Below are 23,097 nucleotides of genomic sequence, written 5' to 3'. Positions count from 1 at the left end.
TGAGAGTCAATCTATAACCAGATGCATAGATTAGTAGCAAAAACTGAAAAGACAAATGTGAGAAGCACATTTTTGTTTTCCTTCATGCAATACACTTTACGGTACAGAAGTTAGTAGAACAATGCACCAACCATGACAATAAACCCTTACAGATCTCTATGAATGCCTAATCTCAAGTCAACATAAGATCGTTGCCCCCGAGGTGAGGGCGGAGGCAAACACGAACCTCGTGTTCTTCTGGCCCGGCGCGGAGTTTTGGAACCATAATCTCAAGCACAGAACCTGGCCCGTCGTAGTAAGCTTCTATGTTAGCGTCTTCAGGAATGCGGGTGGCAAGCGGGATCTCTCTGACAAACTCTCCTGGGGGACAATGCTCAGAGGCTGGATCCGTAAGCATGAAAGTCCGATCATGTCTCTTGATGTATGGCATGCGGGACGTGCTCATACAAGATACCTTAATGATGCCTTGAGTAAGGGTATTCCTCCAAGAAACTTTCACCCTCTGAAGATCCACAAAGGGTAAGCTGATGATGATTAAATAACCTGCATCATCCTCATAGATTGTTTTGGAAGCTGTAACAGGCCCGTAGACATTCTTCATTACGCCACTAAATTGATTTGGCCATTGCACCTCATTTGGGTGGGTTTCCGTATCTGGGATTCGATCAGACAGAGGATTAACAGCCAGGTAGCAATCATCATCGTTCCCGTGGGGGAAAAACTCCTTCCTCCTCTTGCTGACAGGAGATAGGTCCATTCCATCAGAATTGTTGCTGTTAGATGGCTGGGTAGACAAATTTAGCCCAGATCCATTCAGAAGTTTCTTTGAGTGGGAATTGGGCGCGCTCTTTATTGGAGCTGGTGGCCTCTCAAGCTCAAAATCTGTATTCGGAAGGTTTCTCCACGAACTAAAATCGCCCGCTTCTGTAGGAATTGTGAAGTTCACATCCCTCCCAGTCAGTTCCATCCACCTTTTACGGTCTTCTTCATCAAGAGCAATCAAATTAGGTGTCCGAACAAGCTCAATCCCATGCACACACTGGGGGTTTGAAAGACCCCGATAATGCTTCCGCTGCATCCTGTGAGATCGAACAAAACCCTTGTCGACACTAAACGGAAATGGACGCTCCCCTTGGCGGGAATGCCCATTCATGTAGCTCCTTAGCTGCATCTTCCCCAACGCATTCTCAGGCCTCTCCTTGAAAACCCACATGTACATGTTCTCCATATCATGCTGCACCATGAAAACATCGAGCTTGAGATCAGATTTATCAAACCCAGAAACCCCATTGCTGTCCCGGACAATTTTGGCCTTTGACTTCTCATTCAATGCGGGCTTGAAGTAAAAACTGAAGAAGAACCAAGCGCCCCATATGCTGTCTACTCGCTTGGCGCATTTCCGTCCAACCTTGGGGATCGTCAGCAAAGTCTCGGTCTCATACACCTGGGGACCAAGCCCAACATCTAGAATATCACAAGCGTCTGAATTCCACGAAGGCGGAGGTGGGCTGCGCTCGGCTGACAGGGGCAAGTTGATATCAGGGGGGCGGGAAAGTATGATCTGTCGATTCATCTCCAAATCCAATTCGTCGTGAGAGGAAGCGCTGGAATCCATGGACAATAACGTGGACGGGTGGTGATTCTCCATTGACAGGGCCGTGAGCAGAGAATCTCCCATTTCAGCTGAACAACTCCTGGGTGGGGATTGTTGCTGGTGGATTGAATATTTCCATTTTTCCAAAAACAATTCAAAGAAAGAACTTCATCACATCAATCAATCCCCACTATATCTCCCCTCCATCAAAACCCTAGATTTATCAAACCAGATAAGAAATTCCTCACACACCCACATCAAATATTCAACAATATAAAACAAGATTCAATATCCCCCAATAAATCATTTATAAAAATAAATAAAATTTCTGAAAAAAATCAATCAGAAGAAATTACAGTATATAATTTATTTCAATCACTTAACTATGGAGGGAGAGATATTTCTAAAAACGCTATAGAAAAACGGTACCCAACTCTAGCCCAAGAATCTCCTGAATTCCACCAGACCCAGGTGGGAGACACTGAATCATAACCATCAAATCCATGAATTTTTAAAATTAAAAAAAATCTAAAAAAGCAAAAACCCACCCAAAAAGCACAAATTTTATCCCAAAAAAGCTACAAATCCAGAAAATCCAGAAGCAGAAAATCGAAGGAGGGATCTTGAAACAGATTACCTTTTGGGATAAACATCGGGGAAGCGGAAGCAAGAGGAACCTCCAGAGGCGACCATGATGCTCATCTCCAGCATATCATCAACTACCATGTTTGCTCTTTCCTTATTCCAGTTTTAATTATCTTTAATTTCTCTCTAATTTTTAATTGAAAATTTAATTAAAATTTTGGGTTAATTTGGCTTCCGAAAATACAGAGACATGCGTGGAGGGTGAAACAAAGAGGGCTAAAATTGGATTTGGGATTTAGGGTTTGAGGGTGGGAAATGGGATTTGAGTTAGAAAGCGAAATCAGAAACGTGCGGGAGCGTCTACTTATAGGAGGTGGTGGTTCAACGCCCCCACTAGCTGTCACCCGTTTGGTCTGCCGTTACCGCCGTGAAGGTGCTTGTTTGTTCCTTTCGGGTATTTTTTTTTTGGGTCCGAATTTTGTACTTTTGGTTTGGACTGTGAATTCACCTAATTGAATCAGAATTTATGATTTTTGTTATATCTACGAAAGAATCCAACCATTGACCTAATTTTATTATGTTCTATTTTTTGTTAGTTAACTCAAATATTTTGGGGTGGTGCTATGTACATTAACTTCGCGCGTCAAATATTATGGGGCATTCTACACTATATATAAACTTTTATTATAATTAATTGTTTTATTAAACGATAAATTTTGTTAAATTAGATATTAGATTAGTTTTTGACGGAGTTTGAATCCACGTCATCATGCAATGACTTAACACCTTTCCATTATAGTAAAGAGCCACTTGGTTTAATGTAAAATTGAGTGGTGACACATTCATTAGAGTACAAATTTAGTGTACCCAGTATTATTCTTTTGTTATTATTTATTCAGTATTTTGAGTTTAGTCAAGTTAAGTTTTTTTTAACAAAATGAACTTCGGATGCATGAGTGAATGCTATTACCCAACTAAGTTACAAGCTACTTACATTTAATAAAGTTAGTTACAGTAGCGTATTTTTGCACCGGTGTTTGAATCTTCTTTTGTGTGTTAAATTATCCTATTGCTTATAAAAGGTTTGTATTTAATTTACAAGTTAAACCACAAAAAGAAGAATCTACATTTTAGGTGCAGAAAACGAGCACATTGGTCTAACAAATTTTGGCAACACCCATGTTTATTGGTCAATCCAAACAACTTGATGGAATAGACCAATTTCATATGCTTATATAATTGCACCAGTTTAGTAAGATAACTTTTACCAAATAAAAAAATAAATTAAGCATGCTGTCATAATAAGAAACACTAAATTTCACAAAAGCAAGTGTTGACTTGACTTGTATTATTCCCCCTCCTTATCATTCAACTCTTATCTCTATCTTTCTCTTTTGCCACTTGCTTTTAACTAATTTACAATACTACCCATTTTATTTTGAAAGTTATTTTCATTTAAATAAGGATTACAATTGTTAGCAAATGAAAACAGCTTGTTTGGGATTGCTTAAATTTTTTTTAAAGGCAGCGTCTTAAAAAAGTTGGGGCTCTAATTGTGTTAAGTAAATGAAAAAAAAAATAAAAAATTTCTTTCCCAAAATTATGGGTCCAAAACAGCAAAAATCAGAGACATCTCTACACATGCTTCTCAAAAAAACAAAAAAGCGTTTTTTTCTTTAGAGGCAGACAAACAATACCAATTAATGAAACTTTCATGCTGCCAATCTTACCCCCATATATATATATATATATATATATATATATATATATATATTTTTTTTTACTAAAAATACTTTTAGCATTATAATTTATCAAACACTTACTGTTTTTTTTGTTCACAAATATTTATTATTACATGACAGCAAATGCAGTTTTGAAAAAGAAACATAGTACTTGCTGACTAGCCGACTGTTCATATCGGATAGGAACATGTCATATACATTCCCATAAAGCCATAACCACATAAAATAATACATATCTATTTATAATCACCAAATTACCATTGGGTATTCCCATAACCAAACCATTAAGTAACGAAGTCCCATTAATTAACGATTTATCCATTTCATCAATAAATACTTTTTTATTTTCTCATAATTAATTAAACAAATCTTTGATTAGATGATGTCAAGCAACATTAAAAAGAATTTATGAATGGAGAACCTAACCTTAAATCATCCACATCCAAAACCAAAAATTATGATTGGAGAAAATAAAAATAGTGTATAACCATACAATACTTGGTTGTTGACGTTTTATGATTAAATCTCTACCCTTCATCTTACTTTATTTTGGTTCATAATTGTCGTCATGAAAGTAGCCAAAGGTTTTGGCTCCAATTGTCACCCTTGATATGAGTTTTAAGCTGCAAGGCAAGAAAGCTCTAGGATTGTGCCAGTTTCTGGTTTAGTCAGTAAGGGACTATGAGTTTAGTTGGTATGATAATCTGGTTCTCTTTGGGATGCATAAGGGCAACACTGTCATGTTCCATTAGCTTGACTTTGTTTAATAATTTTTTAAAGGGAACTTTAACGAAAAACTATCGGTACTGTTCACTTTAACGAAAAAACATATTTTTATACTAAAAAGTTAATCCTAATACTATTCACTTTACCCTTTATTTTGTCGGGGTGTGCTATTCACACACCCCATTTTACTTCTCACACACCCTTTGATAATTTTTGTTTGTTGATCTTTTTCAATTCATCCGATCCGACGCCCGAAAATTAAAAAGATGTGTGAGAAGTAAAATGGGGTGTGTGGATATCACATCCGTATTTTGTCCTTATCGTTAAAACTCAAAGTTTTCAAGTCACTTTCATTCGTTTTTTTTTTATTTTTAAATGATCTTTGTGTCATAGGAAATTTAACGACTCTATTGATCCCTTTAATCTTGTAATTCCCATTAAACTCGACTTTCAACAAAGTGCTTGTAGTATACATGCTCATTGTTTTGCAATCAGTCGTGCTTTGTTCTATTTTTTCTTTAAATCTAGTTTTTTTTTTTTTTTTTTTTTGGGTCAAATGATAGATTTTGTTAGATTAGTTACCGACAGAGTTCAAACTGACGCCATCATGTAAAGGCCCAACCCCTTTCCATCATTGTAGTAAATGATCACTTGCTTATTTAAATTTAGTTTGAAAGAACTCTCTTAATTTTAATATATATATATATATATATATATATATATTATAATGCTCTTTATTCAAAATAAATTAAAATTTGTTGATGATGTTGTAGTTGTACCAAACACTCTATACGTTTGTCAAGAGATGGAAATGATGAGTAATTAATTTACTAGGTGGCTGAGGAAACTGTGGCTATGGATGCTCTCTCTTGTTATATGGAAACATTTTTGCTCACCACCATTTAGTATAGTGTATGCTCATCATCTTATTTATCACCGTTAGATAAGTTTTAATTTCAAAATTTGTGTAGTGGATAAGTACAAATCTCAAAATTCAAACTTATCTAACAATGATAAATAAAATGGTGAGCATACACTACACTAAATAGTAGTGAGCAAAAATACACTCCTTGTTATATTATTAAAGCTCTCGACTCATTTAGTCTTTGAGGGACCTCCCCGCACTCCCTAAACGCCCAAAATTCTATCATCCCATTCCCACCCAATCAATAAAGTGGTATTGCTTCTTTATATAATGTTCAATGTTGTGGTTTGTGCGCACATTCAATAATTTTTAGCTTTTGTTGTGCTTAATGGAACAAAAGATATAGCTTCTCTCTCTAATATCTCTAGTGCAGTTTAAAATGGATAACGTTTCTTCAATTATTCACATTTAAAATGAACTGTTATTAACATTTTAAAATGTTCATTATGTGAAGCAATTCAATGTCTCTTGTATAAATCGTTTTAGTGGGCAGCACAACTGACATAACACTTGTCACATTGTCGTTGTGACATCTCAATAATAAAACGACATATGTAAATTTCCCTTTGCATAATGTCGAATGACTTGTAAGTGAGAAGTCTTAGGTTTGATTTATGCCAAAGGCAGAGTTGAACCATATTATTATGACCACCCCTATTGTAAAGCTTAGCACACTCCCTACCGTCTTAGTGTAAATATTATTACTTGTTAATGTCGTATCAGTGATATAAAAGTAAAACGTTATAATAATTATGTATATATATATCATGTAAGTCGATTTTACTGATGAGATCGCATTTGATAAAACAAATATTCGACAATTGCATTGTCCCACATGAGCAATAATGACTTTGGTCCATTAAGTCCCAAGTGTAAAAAGCTAATGGTGACAAGCAAACACAGTTTCCTCATATGCTTACCACATAAACTATATATTTTCATCGTACATAGTATTAGTACAGGATAGTCCTCTACATTTTTATTTATTTACTCGCGTCCAATTATTATACACCTCATCTGCACCTTTTCTTCTTTTCTTTTTCTTTTTTTTTTTTATATATTTTTTTTCTTTTTCTTTTTCTCAGCTTCTATTTTGGAGTCAAAATCAAAGACGCAAGCCAATACATCAGTTGAGCAAGTGCAATAATGTAAAGCTCATAATAATTATATCCCACGTAGTCAGAGAAGGATTTACGTACTACAATTTGTACAAGTAGGGCCCGGATTTTTGTACCGGAATACGAATCCGACTTGTAAAATCCCAAATTGAGTACCTAAGCCAATTGAACTGTTTCGGTCCGGAGATGATGACCTCCTCGCCATATTTGCTATGGGTTGTGATTTTCACACATTCTTAACTACTTTTTCCACGTCTTTTCATATTTTTTTAATACTTAATTGATATCCTACTATTTAATATTCCATATATACCCCTCTCTATTTAATCTTTTATTAATTACCATAAAAAAGTAGAAAGGGTATATATGAAAGATTAAATAATAGGATACCAATTAAGTATTAAAAAAATAAAAAGGGGTGTGGGAAAAGTAGTTAAGGGTATGTGAAAATCACAACCCATTTGCAATTATCTTGAACCGAGCCGAAAATTAATATATATATATATATTTAAATTTTTGTTAAACAATATAGATAATTTTAAATAATAATAGTCATCGGATTGATTGGGATTAAATCTCAACTATTACTTTGAAGTCTTATCTTAGAGTTTGAAGATGAGTTTTCTCTCTCGAGTCTCTCATCCTTTCGATGTGGAATCGAACCAGACTTAAACAATACCTTATTAGTCACCACCACTATTGGATCGCATTTCTCTTCTTGTTCTAAACAACGGCCAACCATCACCACTCATCTACTCCATTGTTAGATAGAACACCACCGGTGCACCACTGGCACACCTTTGTTTCTCTCTCAATCTCCAACCTCTTCCTCCACCTTCCTAACGAAACAAATCTGGGTTTGGGAGGAACCTCACCTCAACTCCATTTTCCACTTTCAATTCAATATGTAATAGAAAATGTAAAATTTGAAATTAGGTTTTTGATGGTCGAATCGGGGTTAGAATTTCCTCAAAACCGAATTAATTTTTTTGGTATTACCAAATTTCAGAATCCTAAAAGTTTTGGTTTGGTATCGGTATACAATTTGATTGAATTAAAAATTTTGATTTGGTTTTTAGAATAAGAATTTTGGTTCGGTTACAGAATCCAACCCAACCCTAAGTACAAGTTCCCCATTACACATGTGGTGTTGTTGTTTTTGTTGTTATTGTTGTTGTGGGGTGTGTGTTCTCTAAAGTCTGAGGTATCCCACACTTTGAAAAGTAATCTTTAGTGGGGCCCGAAAAGGCTAAAAATATTTTAGCATACCCCCTAGCCATAGTCAAATGGCACACGTCTTTCAGAAGTTTTTAACCAGGAAATCACCTGTATTTTTGCCAACTTTGTACATCAAACCCAATACCATTATATAATGTTTTAATCAACAATATAACATCATGTGAGGAGAAATATTCATATAACATTGTATTATTAGACTCGAACATCATTTGTCATTATACTTGTTCCATGTAAATTGCCTTTCACTTAATCACCTCCTAGTTAAAACAGCATTTAACTAATCATTCCTTCAATTACACAGAAAAATAAATTCCAATATAACTAATCTTTTAAACATGAATAAACTAGAACGTGCACTATACATTGGGTGGCTAACACAATACAATTGATCGACCATCCACTCACATCACACTCAAATCACGCAAGATTTATCTCGCACACCACACAAGATTTGTCCCCCGCATAAGAATTCTTGTTATTTGCATAATTAAATGTCTTTGTACTAAATATTATGTTATTTACGTAATGAACAATTTCAATTACGAGTTTATGATTCAGATAGTGTAACATGTATGCATGTTAAGAAGATCACTAGTTTTACTAATCTATGAGCAGATTCCTGGTAAATGTGGAGAAGTAAAGTGCACTCTCATTAGCATACATTACACCAAATGATGGTAAGCAAAAATGCACTCCTTGTTATATTATTAAAGCTCTCGACTCATTTCGTCTTTGAGGGACCTCCCCGCACTCCCTAAACGCCCAAAAATCTATCATCCCATTCTCACCCAATCAACAAAGTGGTATTGATTCTTTATTTAATGTTCAATGTTGTGGTTTGTGCACACATTCAATAATTTTCAGCTTGGGGTGTGCTATCCACGCACCCCAATTTACTTTTCACACACCCTTTGTTAATTTCTATCCATTGAACTTCTTTAATTCATCTGATCCGACGATCGAAAATTAGAAGAGTGTGTAAGAAGTAAAATGGGGTGTGTGGATATCACACCCCTTTAGCTTTTGTTGTGCTTAATGGAACAAAAGATATAGCTTCTCCCTCTAATGTCTCTATTGCAGTTTAAAATGGATAAGATTTCTTCAATTATTCACATTTAAATTGGACTGTTATTAGCATTTTAAAATGTTCGTTATGTGATTCGTTATGTGAAGCAATTCAATATCTCTTGTATAAATCGTTTTAGTGGGCAGCACAACTGACACAATACGTGTTACATTGTCGTTGTGACATCTCAATAATAAAACGACATATGTAAATTTCTCTTTGCATAATGTCGAATGACTTATAAGTGAGAAGTCTTAGGTTCGATTCGTGCTAAAGGCAGAGTTGAACCACATTATTATGACCACCCCTATTGTAAAGCTTAGCACACTCCCTACCACCTTAGTGTAAATATTATTACTTGTTAATGTCGTATCAGTGATATAAAAGTAAAACGTTATAATAATTATGTATACATGTCATGTAAGTCGATCTTACTGATGGGATCACATTTGATAAAACAAATATTCGACAATTGCATTTGTCCCACATGAGCAATAATGACTTTGGTCCATTAAGTCCCAAGTGTAAACAGCTAATGGTGACAAGCAAACGCAGTTTCCTCATATGCTCACCGCATAAACTATATATTTTATATAGTATATAGTATTAGAACAGGATAGTCCTCTACATTTTTATTTATTTAGGGTCTAAAATTTTGATACTCGCGTCCAATTATCGTACACTTCATCTGCACCCTTTTCTTCTTTCTTTTTTTGTTTTCTTTTTTTTTTCTCAGCTTCTCTTTTGGAGTCAAAATCAAAGACGCAAGCCAATACATCAGCTGAGCAAGTGCAATAATGTAAAGCTTATAATAATTACATCCCACGTAGTCAGAGAAGGATTTACGTACAACAACTTGTACAAGTAGGGCCCGGATTGTTGTACCGGAATACGAAACCGACCTGTAAAATCGCAAATTGAATATCTAAACCAGTTGAACTGTTCGGGAATTGATACCGAAAATTTTCGAGAATTCGGTATGGAGATCAGGACCGTCTGGCTATATTTGCAGTTATCTTGAACCGAACCAAAAATTAAATATATTTATTTAAATTTTTGTTATACAATAAAGATAATTCTAAATAATAATATTCGTCGGATTGGTTAAGATTAAATCTCAACTATCAGTCTGAAGATGAGTCTTCTCTCTCGAGTCTCTCATATTTTCGATGTGAAATCGAATCAGACTTAGACAATACCTTACTAACCACCACCATTACTTCGTCATCTTTCTCCTCTCATTCTAAACAACGGCTAACCATCACCACTCGTCTACTACATTGTTAGATAGAACACCACCGGTGCACCACTGGCACACTTCTATTTCTCTCTCAATCTCCAACCTCTTCCTCCACCTTCCTAACGAAACAAATTTGGGTTTGGGAGGAACCTCACCTCAACTCCATTTTCCACCTTCAATTCAATGTCTTAGAAATTGTAAAATTTGAAATTAAGTTTTTGATGGTCGAATTGGGGTCAAAATTTCCTCAAAACCGAATTTTTTTTTTTTTTTTTTTTTTTTTTGTATTACCAAATTTCATAATTCTAAAAATTTTGGTTTGGTATCAGTATACAATTTGATTGAATTGAAAATTTTGATTCGTTTTTTAGAATAAGAATTTTGGTTCGGTTACAGAATCCAACCCAACCCTAAGTACAAGTACCCCGTTACATATGTGGTGGTGGTGTTTTTGTTGTGGGGGTGTGTGTGTTCTCTAAAGTCTGAGGTATCTCACACTTTGAAAAGTAATCTTTAGTGGGGCCCGAAAAGGCTAAAAATATTTTAGCCTACCCCTAGCCATAGTTAAATGGCACACGTCTTTCAGAAGTTTTTAATTGGGGAATCACCCGTATTTTTGCCAACTTTGTACATCAAACCCAATACCATTATATAATGTTTTAATCAACAATATAACATCATGTGAGGAGAAATTTTCATATAACATTGTATTATTAGACTCGAACATCATTTGTCATTATACTCGTTCCATGTAAATTGCCTTTCACTTAATCACCTCCTAGTTAAAACAACATTTAACTAATCATTCCTCCAATTACACAGAAAAATAAATTCCAAGACAACTAATCTTTTAAACATGAATAAACTAGAACGTGCACTATGCATTGGGTGGCTACACAATACAATTGATCGACCATCCACTCACATCACACTCAAATCACGCAAGATTTTTCTTGCAAACCACGCAAGATTTGTCCCCCCGCGTAAGAATTCCTGTTATTTGCATAATTAAATGTCTTTGTACTAAACATTATGTTATTTACATAATGAACGATTTCAATTACGAGTTTGTGATTCAGATAGTGTAACATGTATGCATGTTAAGAAGAGCACTAGTTTTACTAATCTATGAGCAGATTCCTGGTAAATGTGGAGAAGTAAAGTGCACTCTCATTAGGATACACACTTTCGAGGCAGCAGCCACTGACTCAATTATTTAATGGGAACACACATAAAAACAGAAAAGGATCATCGTTGGATTTTTTTTTTTAGAGATCTCGTGATTGTGACCGTTCATCGTACATCGTGCGATTAGAAATCATTTCAAAATTTAAAATTTAAAATTAACTATAAATAATACTTAACGAAAATTAATCGTACAATGTACGATGAACGGTCACGATCACGAAATTCCTAAGATCCTCAAGAAAAAAATCCGATGAGAATACTTTTCCCATAAAAACCCTAGATAAATTGTTTAAAGCAGAGATAATTTGTTCAATTTTTCCACTTAAAGCAGAGAGGGAAATGGGGTTTTTCTTAAAAAAAAAACATGAAAGTGCAGAAGAATAATGGACACATATGTACTGTACAAGCCAGCCTCAGATATCACCTACAGATATAATTCAGGTGTCTTCTGTTTGAGAGAGTGCACTTACCGGCTCCAGGTCTGTGTCTTCTGTTTGAGAGAATGCACTTACCGGCTCCAGGTCTGCTGTCCTGAGAGCATTTTTGCTCACCATCCTATTTATTATCGTTAGATAAGCTTGAATTTTAAGATTCATATAATGGATAACTACAAATTTTAAAATTCAAACTCATCTAATGATGATAAATAGGATGATGAACATACACCATACTAAATGATAGTAAGCAAAAATACAATCGTATTTCTTGTCTCATTTGTTTCTCTTGTTTAATTTTATGACAAGTGTCTCCTACTTTACACCTACATCTAACACTGTTAAGTTAACTTAACAAAAACACTGTTAACTTTTTATAAAATTCTTTAAAAAATTAAAGAAAGCAACTCTCGACCCACCCCAAGACTTTTCATCTCTCTCTTTCTCTCTCACCTGGGAATTCTTTGTGTTGTACTGTGATTTAGAAGTCAGGTGTACAGAATTCAAACGACGGTTCCGATGAGGGGTGCCGTCAAGCACAAATTCTTCAAAAAAAAATCAAACAACTGCAGACCATTGCTATCGTGATTGATCGGATCAGAGCTCCCACCGTTTGGCTCCCAATCGCAGCGTGTGGGCTCCGGCCCTCTTGGCCGACCGATCTCGCTGGTCTCTTTATTTAGCAAGCCATTGTCGTCATCTTCTTCTTCTTTAGCTTGATTTTCTAGTTTTTCTGCGATGAGTTCAGTTTGCTCCTTGCTGGGTTTGCGATTGCGAGGTGGACGAGCACAGAAGCCGAATGCTCTCTCTGTGCTGGATTTGCCATTGTTCGATGAGAATAGACGCTCCAGATTAACCCGTTTGGTTTAACTTTTGGTTTTTATTTATTTTATAATTAGTTTTATTAAAACTAAACAGCTTTAGATGTGGGTGTAAAATAAGAGATTTTAATTATAATTCTGATAAGTTTGATATCAATTTATTATTTCATCTTTAATACAAATATATATTTATTTAAAAAAACGTGTATAATCTTTCATAATCGTTGTTTATGTGTGTATATGGAAATCAAATCTTCTGCACCCATAGGTGTGACATTTTTATGGCCTCAATAAGTGTCTGACACGTATTCATTATTTTAACTTGTTTTAATTTTGTTGTCATAAATTTAATATGTGTCACACATTTATTGGAGTCACAGAAAAACTACACTCACTTTGAGTGCATAAAATTTGATCTCGTGTATATGCGGGTCTCTCTATTTTTAGCAACATAACCACTAAAATATTTAGACCACATCCGCACCGTACTAGGTTGGAGTATAAATTTTCTTCACGCCGACCACAAATAAGCTTTTCTCTCGAGCGACGAAATTAGGTTATGGTGCAATATGGTTATGAAAGATGAAGATAGATTCATAAAGGGGAAGTGTCATTGAGTTTGTTGGAATCTTTGTGTGGGCTTAGTATATAGGGGCAGTTTAGTCACGCATTTCACGAGAAAAAAAATAACCATTTAATTTGTAATTTAGTCTCCAAATTTAGTTTTTTTAGCATTATCCTTAGAGAATTCCATACCAAAAGCAAGAAGAAAGTTGAAATGGAGTATCATGATGTTTGTTTGTAGTACAAGAAAGTGTTGACCCTAAATTTTATAAAGCTTAAGTGGCGCGCTAGCCATGTAACTATGAACTAACTACATTATTTTTGTGAATGTGGGCATGCCAACTCGCATCGTGGTCGGTCAGGCGAGTAGAATAGATGTGGTGATGGTGGTGTCGAATGCTTGCCTACTTCTGAACTTGAGCAACTACGGCCAATGAAGGAACTCGTCTCCGTCTTGGGTTTGAGAACCTAAAAACAAGGTTGCTTAGTTCATTGCGAAGTTTAGGATCTCATGTACCAAGTTTGGCTGCCTTGACTATATTCATGAGAATAAAGGCACACTGAATTTGTACTAGGCTGTAAGGGCACATGTACTCAAAGGAGATGAACGTTTTTATGGTGAACGTGGTTCAATTGTCTGAATGCCAAAATGCAAAATGCACCTAAGAATAACCAATCATAGAACATTTCACTTCGCTAGGAAGCTAATGAAGCTACCTTTTTGGGCAACAGAATTAAGAACTCTTTGCCTGGCCAAAAAAAATGGAAATCCTGCTAATGCTTTGAATTTTTTTTTTACAATTTTATTATTATTATTTATTTACAAAAATTTTCCTATAACTTCTATTTTTCATATTTTTTTTAAATTCCATTTTTTTCCTATAACTTTTATTTTACAAAATTTGTTTCATATATATTTTTTTAAATTCCATTTTTTTCCTGTAACTTTTATTTTACAAAACTTGTTTCATATATTTTTTTTTAAATTCCATTTTTTCCTATAACTTCTATTTCACAAAATTTGTTTCATTTTATTTTAAATTCTATTTTTTTTTCCTATAACTTCTATTTCACAAAATTTGTTTCATATTTTTTTTTAATTCTATTTTTTTTCCTATAACTTCCTAAGCCATTATACAACATTAAATTAAATTAAGTAACATGAAACAACATTAAATAACATTAACCAACATAAAAATTATACTACATAAAAAAAAACATTTAACAACATGAAACTTAAACAACATTTAAGTTGTAGTTTTTAAATAATAAATTATGTTTTGACACACCCCGACCTAGATCAGGGCGTGCTGGCCGTCACGTGGAAGTGACGTAGCCATGTGCACAGTGCGGAAGCTAATAAAATAGTAATGTAAATAGTACGAATAATAAAAACTAGCATACAAAAGGTAATAGAAACAAGTGCTAGCGTAAGTGAGACACAAGTTCAGAGCATAAGCCTAAAGCAGTCCAAATGAAAATGATGCGACAACAGTACACCCAAAGATGGCCCTACGCTGGTGATCGTCTGTCAGAAATGCTGGGAAAGTCCTCTGGGGAAAACCACCAAACCTGCTAGTCAACTAGAACCTGGAGGGGCGCAAAACAAAAGCGCGAGTGGGCAAAAACAAAGCTTTTCGAAAACCATTAATAAATACTTTCTAACCCCTCGTCGTAAAACCTGTATACTTCCCAGAAAATAGATATACGTATATATATACCAATCATGCTCAAGAATACGCCATGCCAAAACCTAAAAATGAAATGCAAGTGCTCAGGTATAAATCATATCGATAACATATAATCTGGCAGCCGGAGTCACCTAACGTGACTTGTACGGCTGAATCTAGAGCTCAAATCTCAATCTCACTAGCTGGACCTGCACACGAGTCGGAACCACCTAAAGTGGTCTGTACGACAGGCCTGGGTGTAATACATATATACGCTCTAGTGCTACGATCACGTGAAGGCTGGGCGAATAATCGCGAGTCACCTACGAGTCGGAACCACCTAAAGTGGTCTGTACGACAGGACTGTGCACCTAACTTGGATCCAAGCTGAGCGTGTGGTGCGGGAGGTGAACATCACGTGAAGGACTGTGCCCAACTCTGGGCGGGAGCACTAACATCGGGGGTACAGGTTATGAGCTCTCTATGCATCTCAAATCACTACTGAATATAAACATGAATAACATTTACCTGGCACTTACCTGTGCGTTCGCAGCACCAAATATGCATATAAGTATGTATACGATTAATATTGCAACTAACGATGCATAAACAACGATAATATAATGCATGGCCTATGGCAAATAACAATTCAAATCGATTTCTAGGAAAATATATATATATATATATATAGGTATATACGGAAAACCAAAAGCCCATTCACTGGTATGTGGAAGGGTCGTAGCCCCCCTACCTCGAGTGACCACGCTCGTCCTCGGGATAGGTATCACCTATATGCGAAACAACTACAAAAACGTCAATTTTAAAGCACATAACCAAACCTTTAGAAATAACTTCTCATATAATGCTCAAATGGGGTGTATGAATACACCAACGTGATCTACTCAACCTCAGGAACATCCCCATATTTTTAAAATAATTTTTCACCGTCACAAACGCCCCCACGCGCCGGCCAAGGCACGGCCACACGCGCCGGCCACGCGCAGGCACGTGCCTGGCACGCTGATGGCGTCAGTTGACGGCGTCAGGAATATTCCGTCAGTTTTAAGAGATTCCGTCAACGGCGTCAGGAATATTCCATCAGACTTGACGGAATATTCCGTCGTCTTCTCTGGCGAGCCTCCGGCGCTGGAAAACTCGGAAATTTTCAAACTTTGATATCTTCTTCGTTTTTCACCCAAATTTCACAAAATTGGTACCAAAATGAAGCTTAGAACTAGAGGAACACAATCATACTACTTCCAAGGGCTAAAATCCACGAAATCTCACCTGGAAAATCACCCCAAATCCGGCCAACCTCGAAACTCACTATCCCGACGTCCAAAACCTTCAAACGAACCACCCCGAGCCTCCTAGGGACTTCACCAAGCTTCCTACAAGCTTGAAATTCCCTAAAACGTGAGAAATCACGTGAGCATGAACAATATCAAAATCGGGCATCGTGAGTTCGACGTGAAAACGAGGGTATTCTCACCTGGAAAAGGTATGGTTGGACTCCTACAAGCCTCACGAGCACGAATATGGCCTTGGTTTCTTCGATCTGTGGAGGTTTGATAGGTTTGTGGGTGTGTCCGTACGTTTCAAGAAGAATGGGAAGGAATGGGGACTCGGGACAGGGTGCAGGAAACAGGAGGAAAGGTGGTGGAGTGTGGGAAAGTGTGTGTGGCTCCAAACATGCCAACAAAACACAAAAAACGTAACACAAAACGTAATGGAAATAAACTGGGGGTAAAATAGTATTTTCACGCGTACGTTTTAATATTTTTGGGACGGGCTGTCACATGTTTAGCCCTCTGTTGGAGACCGTTTTTTGTGACAATGCTAAAACGAGCCCTCTGACCCTTTGGCCCTTGGTTGGAGACGAAGGCAAATATGGCCATGTATTGTTCATTAAAATATTAATATCTTGGAGGGTCAGATGGCTTAAACGAGCCCTTTGGCCAACCATCGGTTGGAGATGGCTTTAGAAGTAGTGCTGTTTATCCAAACTGAAAGTGCTCTTATGTTGTTTCAATCTACGGTGCCAATGTTGTTTACTTATCCAAATTGAAGGTGTTGCCGGTTGTCAACACAGTACTGTTTACTTATCCAAATTGAAGATTTGTTGACAAGAGGGTTTGGATAGTTAGTGTTTTTCTTAAAGGTGTGAGAAGGGTTTCACGTACAGTATTTGAGTTGTTAATTGGTTGAAGGGGCTCTCTACATTGCAAATCCTCTTGTATTTATAGGAATGAATACGTGATGGCCAAGTATACCGAATGGTATCATTATGATATTCTAGTTCTTCGACGTAGTCTCTAAATATACTCATAATTATTCTCGGCCAAATCTCTATCACCACCAAGTTTCGCAGTTTTCGATTAGGAATCCAAACCTGAATTAATTATGCAATTGATTCAACTTTTATCCGGAAACCAATCTTGATCTTTAATATTTTTCTCATCCAACAACTTAGAGTATAAGCTGAGTGCGTGCAAAATCGGTCCAAACATAACCTTGTTATTTATGGAGGATTTAAGTCGGCAGCCTATATATGTCGTTGGCAATGACAAGTAACATGTGAAAATGGCAAACCGAGGAAGTAGTATGTGCAGATCAAGGCCATTCCCTTGACATTTGGGACACGTTTTGCAAGACCCGAACGATATAATAAAAATCAAACAATAAAAATAAGTTAGAAAGAGAAAGATTTATAAAATAATTATGTGAAAATGAATTAAAATACCACAATAATTGAGGCAGCTGGGAGAAGAGATAGAGATCTTGAAAACGAGGTGTGAAGATTTCTGGAGAGAGGATTGGTGGCATTTGGAACCCTACTCGTCCACAGATACAGAAAGTGCAGAGCTTTTTACATGGAAAAGCAACATCTCTTAACAATAATTTGAACAATCTTTTGGGGTTTGAGAGTTGGTTGGAATCAAATCTTTGTAGTTATCATCATCTATGTTGTGCTTAGTTGGACTAATAGCAATCTGCCAACGTGTGATGTTAATTTTCAAGTTAATTTTGTTGTTTTGGTCATTAAGTACTATAGTCTAATAATATTTATCTTCACTTGTAAACGAGAAATTTTATATTTGATGCTGATAGATTACGAGTTCAAATCAAATTATTGATGCTAACTTATTGTATATATATCCTTGTCTTGAGAAAAGGTCAAACATACCAATTTACATTTTCTTCTATTTATTTTTTATCCACTTTCAAAAGAATTACATGTGAGAGAATAAGAGGTGCATTTCGACACGCATAAACGACAAAAGTTGATAATTATGTTCGATGCAACTACAAATTGGCTCAATACAACTCGAGTTCTGAACATATTTAGGTCAAACTAGAAGGGTAGAGAAGGCTAGAAAGGTGTTGGTACATGAAGAGAATGTAATAGAGCAATACTGGCGGTGCCTTGAGTATGTTCTAGGGTTGATTATGTTTCAACTGTATGTTTTACTTGGGAACAGGATCCTTTCCTGATCTTTGTATGGGGATCCTCATAACCAATAAGTGTGGGCCGTTAGATGAAAATCCAACAGTTATAAATATAGGGGTCATTTTAAAGTTATAATAATTATAGCCGTTCATCCAACAGTCCACACTTCTTGGTCATGAGGATCCCCATACAAAGATTAGGAGAGGATCCTGATCCTTTTACTTGTCACAAATTTTGGATTTGAATCCCATCCGAATCCAAATTGAGGGGATTCTAGGAATCCTCACATTATAATCATTCATCGTGTATCATGCAGTTAAATTATTTGATTTTTTTATTTAAAATTAAACATAAATAGTATCTGACGAAAATTGACCACATAATATATGATAAATAGTTAAGAAGTTAAAATTCCTATGCTCCCCACAAAATAGATCTAGAGAGAATGCTCTTCCACAAATTCTAGCATCAAATCATAAAGATGTGCATATACTATCTAGTGTGGACCCCAAGGAATAAGCAATTAGAGGAAGAATGGCTGGCCCATGATCAAAAGGAATCTCCTTGGACCCATGTTACCAAAAATTAAAATAAAATAAAAAATAGGTTTTTTACAAAATGATCTATAAAATTTGTATAACTTCTCATTTTAGTTCCTGGAATTTAAAATTGATAGAGTTAGTCCCTGCATTTGTCCACCATCAATCATTTTTGTTATTCTGTGAAAAATCTTCATTAAATAAAGATAAAATGACAAAAATACTCTCAATTTTTGTCAAATCATTTTGGCCTATTGTTTATTAAATTGAAGGTAGTTTTGTTATTTTAATCTTTATTTAACAAAACTTTTCACGAAATGACCAAAATGATTGATGATGAACAATCTCAAGGACCACTTGTATTAATTTCAAATTCTAGAGATCAAAGTAAAGAGTTATGCAAATCTCAATGATCATTTTAGCTTGAAAGCCTAAAAAAATAAAAGAAAGAAGCAGCGGCCGAATTGAACGAACAATTTTCACTTCTATCAGAGTTTGGGCTGGATCAAGTCACTACATGTTTGTGATGGACCAACTTTACTTGAATTGGGCTTCCTCACACCAAAACCCATAAGCTATTGACCGACAGCGTTGACTTAAATTCCCTACTGTGTTGACTGCTACCTTGATGATATTTGATGTTCAAATGCTAACATTTATCCTTACACAAGTCAATATTTTTATATTATTCCTAATTATACTTGTAATAAAGTCATTTTCTTTTTATCCGTAACACCGACGTTTAAACTGAGCATATATTAAAGCCTTTATTTTGTCACAATGTCACAAGACAAAATCTCAAATCTCTCCAGGTCACCTATAAAACAACAATGCCAATTTAACATGCCCAAATCCTCCTCTCCATCAGCCACCATCTTTATCTCTGATCTCTCCACCATGGCCGACGGAGAACCGCACCACGGATACCAACTCACCCCCGAACTCATCGGCCTACTGGGCGTTGCAGCCGGAGCTATAATTGTCACGACGTACCAACTCATTGTCATCCACTTTTGTTGCAGCCAAATGCGCGAAGAAAACAACATACAACAAGAGCAAACACAACATGAACAACGTCGTCAATGGCATGACGTCAACCGAAACTTCAGATCAACAACTGCACGCAGCGTTAATTCGCCCTCCTACGAAAAGAGGATCCCAGTTTTGAAGTACACCAAGGAATGCAGTGAAGGAACCTGCGCCGTTTGTTTGTGTGTGTTGAATAAGTGGCCAAGTGGCCATTCTTTAGAATTAACAATCCAAAGGTGGAAACACCTTTCCTTATTTTGGGGAGGAAAATGGGAAAAGATGTTTTGTTGTCTCTTAAACACCCGTGAGTGTTGGCTAAAAGAAAAGGAAATATTGGTTCAAAGCAAGGGAGTTCATTCATTTCGGTTTTGGTAGGAAACAAGTGAGAGAAAAAAAAGCTCCTTTTGCAAAGAGAAAAGATAGAGTTTTGCAGAGAGTTTTGCAGGGAGCAAGGGAGTCTTGCAGTCAGCCCAAAAAGAAGAACAAGTTGCTGCTTCAATTGGTTAGTAATCATCCACCAAAGTAGGTGTTGTTGTAATAGCCGAGAGCTATATGTATAGAGAAGAAATTATTCATTATATTTCTTTCTCTATTTGTTTCTTTGGTGTGTGAGAGCTATTGGGTGTATTGGGCTTTTGGGTTGAGAGATTGTCAACACTTTGTAAACTCCCATTTGGTTGATAGTGGATTATTGGGTGAGCTCCTACTGCTCCGAGGACGTACTCCAGTTACACTGACTGTGGAGGAACCTCGTTAAAATCTTGGTGTCTTTTATATTTTGTTCTTGCATTTTATTTGATATATTTCCTGTGGGTTAGCTTGAGTTGGTTCCAAAATAGATTTGGTGCTATCCTAGCACAACAATTGGTATCAGAGCACTGGTTGCTCTTGGGTACTGTCTAGTTGCCAAAGATGTCAGACGGGCAAGATGAGAATCCTTTTGGAAGCAGCTCCGGGTTTGCAAGAACTACGGTGCAAAATGCAAAGTTCGAAGTGGAAAAGTTTGATGGCACAAACAACTTCGGGATGTGGCAATGTGAGGTTAAAGATGTGTTGGCTCAACAAGATCTTCTTGCCGCCTTGGGAGAGAAGCCTGAAGCTATGTCGAAACTGGAATGGGAGAAATTAAATTTGTGGGCTTGCTCTTCAATTCGGTTGTGCCTTGCAAAAACTCAGAAGTATTTTGTGATGCGGGAGACTTTGGCAAGTGTGTTGTGGCAAAAATTGGAAGACAAGTATATGACGAAGAGTGCAGAGAACCGGCTACACTTGAAGAAAAAGCTCTACCGCTTCCAATACAAAGAAGGTACAAAAATGATTAGACACCTTGATGCTTTTAATAAGTTGATTGCCGACTTGTTAAATTTAGATGAGGATATTAAGGATGAAGATAAGGCCTTAATATTGTTGAATTCCTTGCCGGACTCTTATGAGCATTTTGTTACCACTATTATGCATGGTAAAGAAACTGTGAAATTTGAAGATGTGTCAAATGCCTTGATGAATTATGAAATGAGGCATAGAGATAAAAATCATGATAGTACCTCTGAAGCTTTATTTGTTAGAGGTAGATCATCGGAGAGGAGATCCTCTTCTAGCAGGAAAAAATCACAGTCTCGACCTAGAGGAAACTCTAAAGGTAGAAAACCTTTGGAAAGGGATGAATGTGCCTTTTGTCGTAATAAGGGCCATTGGAAGAAAGATTGTCCTAGATTGAAGACCAAAGGCAAAGAAAGTTCTGAAGCTAATGTTGCTGAGGTTGAAACAGATTTTTCTGATTTTGCTTTAACCACTTCCTCATCATTTGATTGTGCTACTAAGTGGGTGTTGGATACGGGTTGTACTCATCATATGACTCCTCACAAGGATTGGTTTTCAAGCTTGAAAGAGTTTGATGGTGGTGTTGTGTTCATGGGAGATGACAATCCTTGCACAACAAAAGGGATTGGTACAGTTCGTTTGAAGTTGCATGATGGCATGGTTAAAGAGTTGACAGGTGTTCGGTATGTACCGAATTTGAAGAAAAATCTTATTTCTTTGGGAACTTTGGAAGCCAAGGGCTTCAGGTTTCATTCAGATGGGCAGACATTGAAGGTGACTTATGGTGCACTTGTTGTGATGAAAGCTCCTCGAAGTGGCCATTTGTATTTATTGCAAGGAAACACTGTGACAGGTGAAGCATCTGTAGTCTCAGAAAATATGGGCACATCCGATTCTGATACTACTAGATTGTGGCATATGAGATTAGGCCATGCCGGTGAGAAAGCTCTACAAGGGCTTGTGAAACAAGGTCTTCTAAAAGGTGCCACGACTTGTAAGCTTGATTTCTGTGAGCATTGTGTCTTGGGAAAGCAAACTAGAGTGAAGTTTGGTACTGCTGTACATCAGACGAAGGGCATTCTTGATTATGTGCATTCGGATGTTTGGGGTCCTACAAAGACTCCCTCTTTGAGTGGTAGACATTGGTTCGTGACCTTTGTTGATGATTATTCAAGAAGGTCTTGGGTCTACACTATGAAGCACAAGAGTGAGGTGTTGAGTATTTTCTTGGGTTGGAAGAAAATGGTTGAGAACCAGACTGGGAGAAAGATTAAGATTTTGAGATCGGATAATGGTGGTGAATACACATCCGACCCTTTCTTTAAAGTTTGCAAAGAAGAAGGGATTGTAAGACATTTCAGTGTCAAGGGAACTCCACAACAAAATGGAGTTGCAGAAAGATTGAATCGAACCTTGCTTGAGAAGGTTAGATGCATGTTGTCTCAGTCGGGTTTGAGCAAGTCGTTTTGGGCAGAGGCAGTTACTTATGCATGTCACATCATCAACCGATTACCCTCAGCTGCTATTCAGGGTCAGACGCCAATGGAGGTATGGACTGGAAAACCTTCTAATGATTATAATTATATTCGTATTTTTGGTTCACCTGCTTATTTTCATGTAACTGAAAATAAACTTGATCCTAGAACCAAAAAGGCTATCTTTCTTGGTTTTAGTAGTGGTGTCAAAGGTTACAGGTTATGGTGCCCGGAGATGAAGAAACTCGTAATCAGCAGAGATGTGACATTTGATGAAGAAAATATGTTCAGAGACTCTGAAAAGAATGTGAAAGATGTCCAACAGGTGGAGCTTGAGAAAGTTGCCTCTAGTACTTCAAATCCTATTTCCG

The 23,097-nt window shown here is 36.5% G+C and overlaps 1 protein-coding gene and 1 long non-coding RNA gene across 3 annotated transcripts; both read right to left on the bottom strand.

The window, feature by feature from the left end:
- Positions 1-2,548, bottom strand: LOC137744890 (uncharacterized). 2 transcript variants are annotated; one of them, XM_068484702.2, is made up of 2 exons: positions 2,232-2,548; positions 1-1,808 (listed from the first exon to the last, which is right to left on the bottom strand). In XM_068484702.2, the coding sequence occupies exon 2, from the start codon at positions 1,676-1,678 to the stop codon at positions 173-175; it is 1,506 nt and encodes a 501-aa protein (XP_068340803.2). In that variant the 5' UTR covers positions 1,679-1,808; positions 2,232-2,548; the 3' UTR covers positions 1-172. The 2 variants fall into 2 exon arrangements, with proteins under 2 accessions (XP_068340803.2, XP_068340801.2); XM_068484700.2 differs by having other exon boundaries at positions 1-1,694; positions 2,232-2,517.
- Positions 2,549-10,980: 8,432 nt separating this feature from the next.
- On the bottom strand, positions 10,981-11,978 carry LOC148692281 (uncharacterized). The gene is made up of 2 exons (XR_015954377.1): positions 11,894-11,978; positions 10,981-11,228 (listed from the first exon to the last, which is right to left on the bottom strand). It is a non-coding gene; the product is annotated as an uncharacterized LOC148692281 (long non-coding RNA).
- Between the last annotated feature and the right edge of the window lie 11,119 nt (positions 11,979-23,097).

Source organism: Pyrus communis, chromosome 12 (assembly GCF_041283825.1).
Source record: "Pyrus communis isolate YQ-2024b chromosome 12, ASM4128382v1, whole genome shotgun sequence".
Lineage (NCBI taxonomy): Eukaryota > Viridiplantae > Streptophyta > Magnoliopsida > Rosales > Rosaceae > Pyrus > Pyrus communis.
Note: the sequence above shows the minus strand (reverse complement) of the source record. Positions and strands in the feature narration are given on the sequence as shown.